Source organism: Rutidosis leptorrhynchoides, chromosome 4, assembly GCF_046630445.1.
Source record: "Rutidosis leptorrhynchoides isolate AG116_Rl617_1_P2 chromosome 4, CSIRO_AGI_Rlap_v1, whole genome shotgun sequence".
NCBI classification, from domain to species: Eukaryota; Viridiplantae; Streptophyta; class Magnoliopsida; order Asterales; family Asteraceae; genus Rutidosis; species Rutidosis leptorrhynchoides.
In genome coordinates, this window is record NC_092336.1 from 614,740,520 (window position 1) to 614,748,214 (window position 7,695).

The window sequence follows — 7,695 nt, forward strand, 5'->3', positions numbered from 1 at the left end:
GTCACCGAAGCATGAAGAACAAATAGGCGTTGATGGGATAAATATGTCATGCAAAAGGATTGCATGATCCCATACTCTAGAAGTTGCAAATGGATTGCAATTGTCATTTATTGACTACCTAGCTAAATCAAATTGCGGGATAAAGGTCACCTAACCGAAATTTGGTTTACTGTTGGATTCTAGAATTTAATAATTCAATTTGATTTAAAGGGTATTGAATGTTAAATTAAAATCGATACTTAAACGAACTTTGTTAATTTTGTAGATGGCCGCCAATAACAACAACAACATTCCAAACGCACCACTTAATCTAAACCACCTATCATTAAGGTCTCTCTTAGAAAAAGACAAACTCAACCATACAAACTTTATGGATTGGTTCCGCAATCTTCGGATTGTCCTCAAACAAGAGGATAAAATGTATGTGCTTGAGGACCCCATTCCCGATCAACCGGATGAGAATGATGTGGAGGCAATGGCCTCTTACGATAAGTATTGCCACGACTCCCTTCAAGTCTCATGCTTAATGCTTGGGACTATGATACCCGAACTCCAAAAGGATTTCGAGCATCATAGTGCATACGACATGATAACGCAATTGAAGGAGATGTTCCTTCAACAAGCGCGTGTCGAGCGATTCGAAACGGTTCGGGCGCTACATGCTTGTCGTATGGACGATACCCAATCAGTTTCATCTTATGTACTTAAGATGAAAAGCCTTATCGATCGTGCTAACCGTCTTAACCTAAACATATCTAATGAGTTAGCCACCGATCTTATCCTTAACTCCCTATCAAAAAGGTTTGATCAATTTGTGATTAATTACAATATGAATGGGATGGATAAGAGCATAGGTGAGCTTCACGGTATGCTTAGAACGGCGGAAACTAGCATGGGTAAAAGGGCTTTACCCGTGTTAGCAATCGATCAAAGTGGGTCCAAAGGTAACACCTCTAAGCCAAAGGTGGCTAAGAGAAAAGGACCCGCCCATCAAGGCAAAGGGAAGGGGAAGATGGTTACCCCAACCATCAACAAGGCTAAGAAGCAAAAGGTAGCCGAGAAGGCAAACCCCAAGGAAGACCCATGTTTCGGTTGCGGTGAGATGGGTCATTGGAAACGAAACTGTCCGGTTTATCTTAAGGAGTTGAAGTACAAGAGGGATGCAGGGCAAACCTCAGGTAATATATATATGGTATATATAGAGCTTAGTATTACTTCTTCTAATACATGGGTATTAGACACTGGATGTGGAACTCACATTTGCAATTCATTGCAGGGGTTCAAAAGAAGTAGCAAGCAAACGGGAACATCAAGTCTCTACATGGGTAATGGAGCCAAAGTGCAAGTGAAGGCTCAAGGAGACTTTATGTTAAAGCTTCCAAGTGGTTTGGAACTTATTTTAAAAGATGTTTTGTATGCACCCGATTTATGTCGAAACATTATTTCCATTTCCCGTTTGAAACAATGTGGTTTTAATCTTAATTTTGTTAATGATGATATCCATATTTATTTAGATAATGTATTCTATTTCAAGGCTTCACCTTCAAATGGAATTTATGAATTGGTTCATGATGACACATCATCTAGTAGCTCAATGTACCATACAAGCACCAAGAAACTCAAAAGGGATTTGAGTGATTCCTACTTATGGCATTGTCGCCTTGGTCACATAAACAAGAACCGAATGCATACACTTCAAAAGAATGGACTTTTGAAATCAAATGAAATGGATTCGTTTGATGTATGTGAATCTTGTTTACAAGGCAAGATGACTAAAGCACCTTTCAAAGGGACTTATGAAAGGGCTAAAGATTTATTGGGATTAATACATTCGGATGTATGTGGACCCTTTAAACCCATGACTAGGAATGGTGAAAGATACTTTGTTACTTTCATTGATGACTTTAGTCGTTTCGGATATGTCTACTTATTAAGACACAAGGACGAAACGTTTGAAGCATTCAAAGAATATCAAAACGAAGTACAAAATCAACTCAATAGGACAATTAAGGTACTTCGTACCGATAGAGGAGGTGAATACCTAAGCGATGCCTTCCAAGATCATCTTAGGAGTTGTGGGATTATCTCACAACTTACTCCACCCGGAACACCCCAACTTAATGGAGTTTCCGAAAGGAGGAACCGAACCCTAATGGATATGGTTCGATCTATGATGGCAAGAAGCTCGTTACCTCTATCATTTTGGGGTTATTGTCTAAGCTCCGCGGCTTGTATTTTAAATATGGCCCCAACCAAGAAAGTGGAACGAACTCCTCACGAGATGTGGTTTGGTAAACCTCCATCTCTATCATACTTAAAGGTATGGGGATGTGAAGCTTATCCTAAGCGTTACGTCCCTAATAAGTTGAATGCTCGATCCACGAAGTGTATCTTCATAGGATATCCCAAGGATGATATGGGATACTATTTCTATGATCCATCCGAGCAGAATGTATTTGTTGCTCGGAAGGCGGAATTCCTTGAAACTAAGTTCCTAATGGAAGGAAATAGTGAAAGGAAGATAGATCTTGAAGAGGTTCAAGATCAAGTAGATGATACACAATTGGTTGACACTAGCACTCAACATGAAAATGTTGATAGTGATCAAATGGATGATCAAAATACACAAGACATTCGTAGATCTGGTAGGATTAGCAATCCTCCTGAGAGATATGGGTTTCTCATAGATGGTTGCTATACGGTTGATTTGGATGAACCAACAAACTACCAAGATGCTTTATCAAGGATTGATAAAGATAAATGGCAGGAAGCCATGAACACCGAGATGCAATCCATGTATGAAAACCAAGTGTGGGAACTTGTTGAGCAACCTCCTAGCTCTAAGCTAGTTGATTGCAAATGGCTTTTCAAGAAGAAAACCGACATACATGGAAACTTGGATACATATAAAGCTAGACTTGTAGCAAAAGGTTTCACTCAAACTCAAGGGGTTGATTATGATGAAACTTTCTCGCCAGTGGCAATGCTAAAGTCTATTAGGATATTATTTGCCATTGCTGCTCACTACGACTATGAAATATGGCAAATGGATGTCAAAACCGCTTTCCTAAATGGATATCTTATGGAAGATGTCTATATGGTCCAGCCTGAAGGTTTTGTTGATCCAAAATATCCTAAAAGGGTATGCAAGTTAAAGAAGTCAATCTACGGATTGAAACAAGCATCTAGAATGTGGAATCATCGTTTTAATGAGGAAGCCGAGAAATTTGGCTTCATTAAAAATGGTGATGAAGCTTGTGTATATAAGAAAGCTAGTGGGAGTACTATCATGTTCCTTGTACTATATGTGGATGATATATTATTATTTGGGAATGATATTACCACAATGCAAGGAGTCAAAACTTGGTTAAAGAGTTGCTTCTCCATTAAGGATCTTGGAGATGCACAATACATATTGGGGATAGGGATCTATAGGAATAGATCCAAGAGATTGATAGGTTTAAGTCAAAGTACATACATTGATAAAATCTTGAAAAGGTTCAAGATGGAAAACTCTAAGAGAGGTTTGGTACCTATTCAAAAGGGAACCGTTCTCAGTTCATCTCAGTGTCCTACCACGAAAGATGAACAAGAGAGAATGAAGAAAGTCCCATACGCATCTGCTATTGGGTCTATCATGTATGCAATGATATGTACTAGACCGGATGTGTCATGCGCTCTAAGCTTGACAAGTAGATACCAGAATAACCCAGGAAATAGTCATTGGATTGCTGTTAAAAGCATATTGAAATACCTTAGGAGGACTAAGGATATGTTTCTAATATATGGGTCTGGTGAGGAGGAACTCGCTGTAAAAGGTTACGTGGACGCGAGCTTCCAAACTGATCGAGATGATTCTCGATCACAATCCGGTTATGTATTTACATTAAATGGAGGTGCGGTCTCTTGGAAGAGTTCGAAACAGGAGGTTGTTGCGTTATCCACTACAGAGTCGGAGTACATTGCCGCCTCATTGGCAGCACAGGAAGCTGCATGGATGAAGAAATTCATCGACGACTTAGGAGTGGTCCCTTCCATTCAGGACCCTCTTGAGATCTTTTGTGACAACGAGGGTGCGATTGCTCAAATCAAGGAACCTCGTGCCGATCAAAAGACTCGTCACATTGAGCGGAGATTCAACTACATAAGGGATGAAGTTGAAAAAGGAAAGATATGTATTCGCAAAGTTCATACAGATCATAATGTTGCGGATCCACTCACGAAGCTTTTACATGGGCCAAAACATGAGGGACATGTTTGTGCATTAGGGCTTCGATATTCTAGTGATTGGATATGATCTATTTTATGTATTGTACCGGAACGAAATTATTCAAACTCATTAATATAACTATGGTGTTAATTTATTTGAGTTATGTTCCTATTTTGCATATTTCATCCATGAATAAGCAATTATTCTAAATTTCCGTAGTCGATCACATTTGTGGGAACAAGTGTGAGGTTTAGACTATTATGAACTCGAATTGGTATACATTCATAGGTTGAATGTGGGGCAAGGTTGCAACCAAGGTTCATAGATATTTGTGGGAAACAAATATTGGAAGACCCGCTCTCAAGAATTACTGTATAGAGCCTTTGTGGTTGATCACATGTAATCTTGAGTAAAGGCGAATATCATTGTATCCTCTGACCTGAGATACATATTGGGTTCGGATATTCACCAAGTACTGTGTCTTGATTCTTTCCTTCGCTATTCTGAAACATGGTAGTACATAAGGAAGAACTCAGGTATATTACAAGGTGTATATCTAGGACGTATGTAGTCAAGATGGAATTTGTCCCTCTTATTCGTTGAGAGTCAGATGTCTAAGGCCTGAAAAGTTAAATCTATAAGAGAGTGATCACTCTGTATCTCTTGTATTTAACATGACATCTAGGACGAAAGGAAATAATGAAAGATTCACCTACATATATCAGTTCGAGTAGGGAGCTCGAAAGGGATGATGTTATTGAATGGCACAAAGTCATAACATATTAGGGGTGATGGACGGTGTGTTAGGCTGTATCCATCACTTGCATTAATTTCTTATGTTTCTCGTGCAAGTGGGAGATTGAAGGTATTTCATATACCCGAGAGACATATTAAATTAACGTGGCTAATATGTTTTGATCCAAGTCGGGTCATACCCAATAACAAGCTTACTGACACCTTATTCGTATTTGATTTTAACGATTGGTTCATTGATCAAATACGCGACACTTGAACTTTAAGAAAAATGGTTTTCTTAAATATTACTTGATGTGTATATATATATAATTTATATAATTTGGATTTAATTATTTATAGGTTAAATAATTAATAAATTTATGTTACATTTTATATAAATGGGTTTTATATAATAAAAATGTACATAAAATTAAATGGAAGTTTTGTAAATTAGTTTTTATAAAATCTAACTTTTATAAAACTAATTTTATAAAATAATTAGAAGTGGCATTGGGACTTATGTTCACATGCTAGGATTCCTTCTTGAAAGGAGAAAATTCCATTCCCATATACATGCAACTCTTGACTATTGGAAAGAGACAAGCATTCAAACATATCAAGTAAAGAAAAAAAAAATTCTGCACTCCCTTTTTCTCCCAAGCTGGCCGTGGCCTTTTTGAGCAACAAAGGGGTTCTAATTTTTTTTTTAAGCAAGATTTCAAGTGTCATTAAATTCTAACCAAAAGTACAAGGTGTTGGTGCAAAGTTTGGGGTATAACAACTTGAGGTTTCATAGTTTTGGAGCTCCATTCATCATCATCATCTTCATCATTCATTACCTAGCTTGGAATAGGTATAACCTCCTTACTATCTTGTAGTTTGTAAGTATATATCACAACTTGATCCTAATTGGGTTTTAACTTTAATTGGTTAAAGATATACAAGTTTTAAATGGTAATACTTACATGCTTCCGCTTTAATTCGTTTTTTAAAATGTTTTAAGTATTATGAAACTTGTTAAAACCCAACAAATAATACATGGGTTTTAGTACCTCGTGAATCTAACATGCAGGTTATACGCTTAATGTGGATTTTACATCACAAAATTAGATCAGATGGCACGTTTGAACGATACAAAGCAAGGCTTGTCGGCGATGGTCGCTCACAACAGGTTGGTATTGATTGTTATGAAACTTTTAGCCCAGTCGTTAAACCTGCTACTATCCGAACTGTGCTCAGTATTGCAATCTCTAAAGAATGGCCGATTTATCAACTTGATGTGAAAAACGCATTTCTTCATGGGAATTTAAATGAGACCGTTTATATGTATCAACCCGCTGGTTTTCGGGATCCTCACTGACCAAATCATGTGTGCTTATTGAAACGTTCTCTCTACAGTTTAAAGCAAGCCCCTCGCGCTTGGTATCAACGTTTCGCGGACTTTGCTTCCAAAGTTGGTTTTCAACACAGTCAATGTGATCACTCTTTGTTCATTTATCATCGTGGCCGAGATATTGCATATTTATTATTATACGTTGATGACATAGTCCTTACTACATCTTCAGATGAGTTGCGATCAAAACTAATGGTTCTTTTCTCTCATGAATTCGCCATGAAGGACCTTGGCCCCTTGAGCTCTTTTTTAGGCATTTCGGTCACTAGACATGCCACTGGTTTATTTTTGACTCAACATGCCTATGCAACTGATATTATAAATAGGGTCGGAATGAAAACTTGCAATGCAGTTACCACGCCTGTTGACACTCTTGGTAAGATGAGCACGTCCGATAGTCCCCTTATTTCTAATCCTACAGAATATAGAAGTCTTGCCGGTGGCCTACAATATCTTACTTTTACACGCCCCGACATCTCATACGCGGTTCAGCAAATTTGTCTTCACATGCATGATCCTCATGAGAACCATCTTCTTGCTTTGAAAAGAATTATTCGATATCTTCAAGGGACCTCTGCTCTCGGCTTGCATATTTCGAAGTCCACATCTCACAACTTAGTTGGCTTTACCGATGCTGATTGGGCCGGATGTCCCGATACTCGTCGCTCTACTTCAGGTTATTGCGTTTATTTGGGTGAAATTTATTGTCCTGGTCATCAAAACGACAAGCTACTTTGTCTCGTTCTAGTGCCGAAGCCGAATATAGGGGTGTTTCTAACGTGGTAGCTGAATGTTGTTGGCTGCGCAATCTTCTTCTCGAATTACATTGTCCAATTTTTATAGCATCATTAATTTACTGTGATAACGTCAGTGCCATATATCTTGCGGGCAATCCGGTGCAACATCAACGCACCAAACACATTGAGCTAGATATTCACTTTGTACGGAAAAAAGTTGCTCGCGGTCAAGTCAGAATCTTACACGTACCAACTCGATATCAGATTGCCGACATCTTCACAAAGGGACTGCCTCGTGTACTCTTCAATGACTTTCGTTCCAGTCTTTGCATTCGGCCACCGATCGCTACGACTGCGGGGGAGTAATAGCCGATATATATGTTATATATTTACTGTCATCCAAATCATAACAACCTAGGCTCTATCTTTAGCAAATATATTGTGTACATCTCATACTAAAATAGATTAGCTTGGAGGACAATTTATATTTTCTGTATAAATATTGTATGAGGTTAATGAGAAAGACAAGCTTAACATTTTACATATATCAACTATATAAATGCTACTAAGATAATTTAATCGTGTTTTTTTTTTTTTTTTTTATCGTACAAATTAACATA

General features: G+C 38.0%; 1 protein-coding gene across 1 annotated transcript; it reads left to right on the forward strand.

Annotated features, from left to right (window-relative positions):
* The first annotated feature begins 6,029 nt into the window (after positions 1–6,029).
* LOC139843038 (uncharacterized mitochondrial protein AtMg00810-like) lies at positions 6,030–7,124 on the forward strand. Its single transcript, XM_071833122.1, has 2 exons — positions 6,030–6,271; positions 6,344–7,124. The coding sequence occupies exons 1-2, from the start codon at positions 6,030–6,032 to the stop codon at positions 7,122–7,124; spliced, it is 1,023 nt and encodes a 340-aa protein (XP_071689223.1).
* Positions 7,125–7,695: the final 571 nt, after the last annotated feature.

What these genes read in the sequence shown, in the direction of transcription:
- LOC139843038 (XM_071833122.1), top strand. Translation starts at nt 6,030, where the DNA reads ATGTGGATTTTACATCACAAAATTAGATCAGATGGCACGTTTGAACGA. An exon ending in TTAAATGAGACCGTTTATAT is followed by an intron (nt 6,272 to 6,343) that starts GTATCAACCCGC and finishes TTCTCTCTACAG; the next exon opens with TTTAAAGCAAGCCCCTCGCG.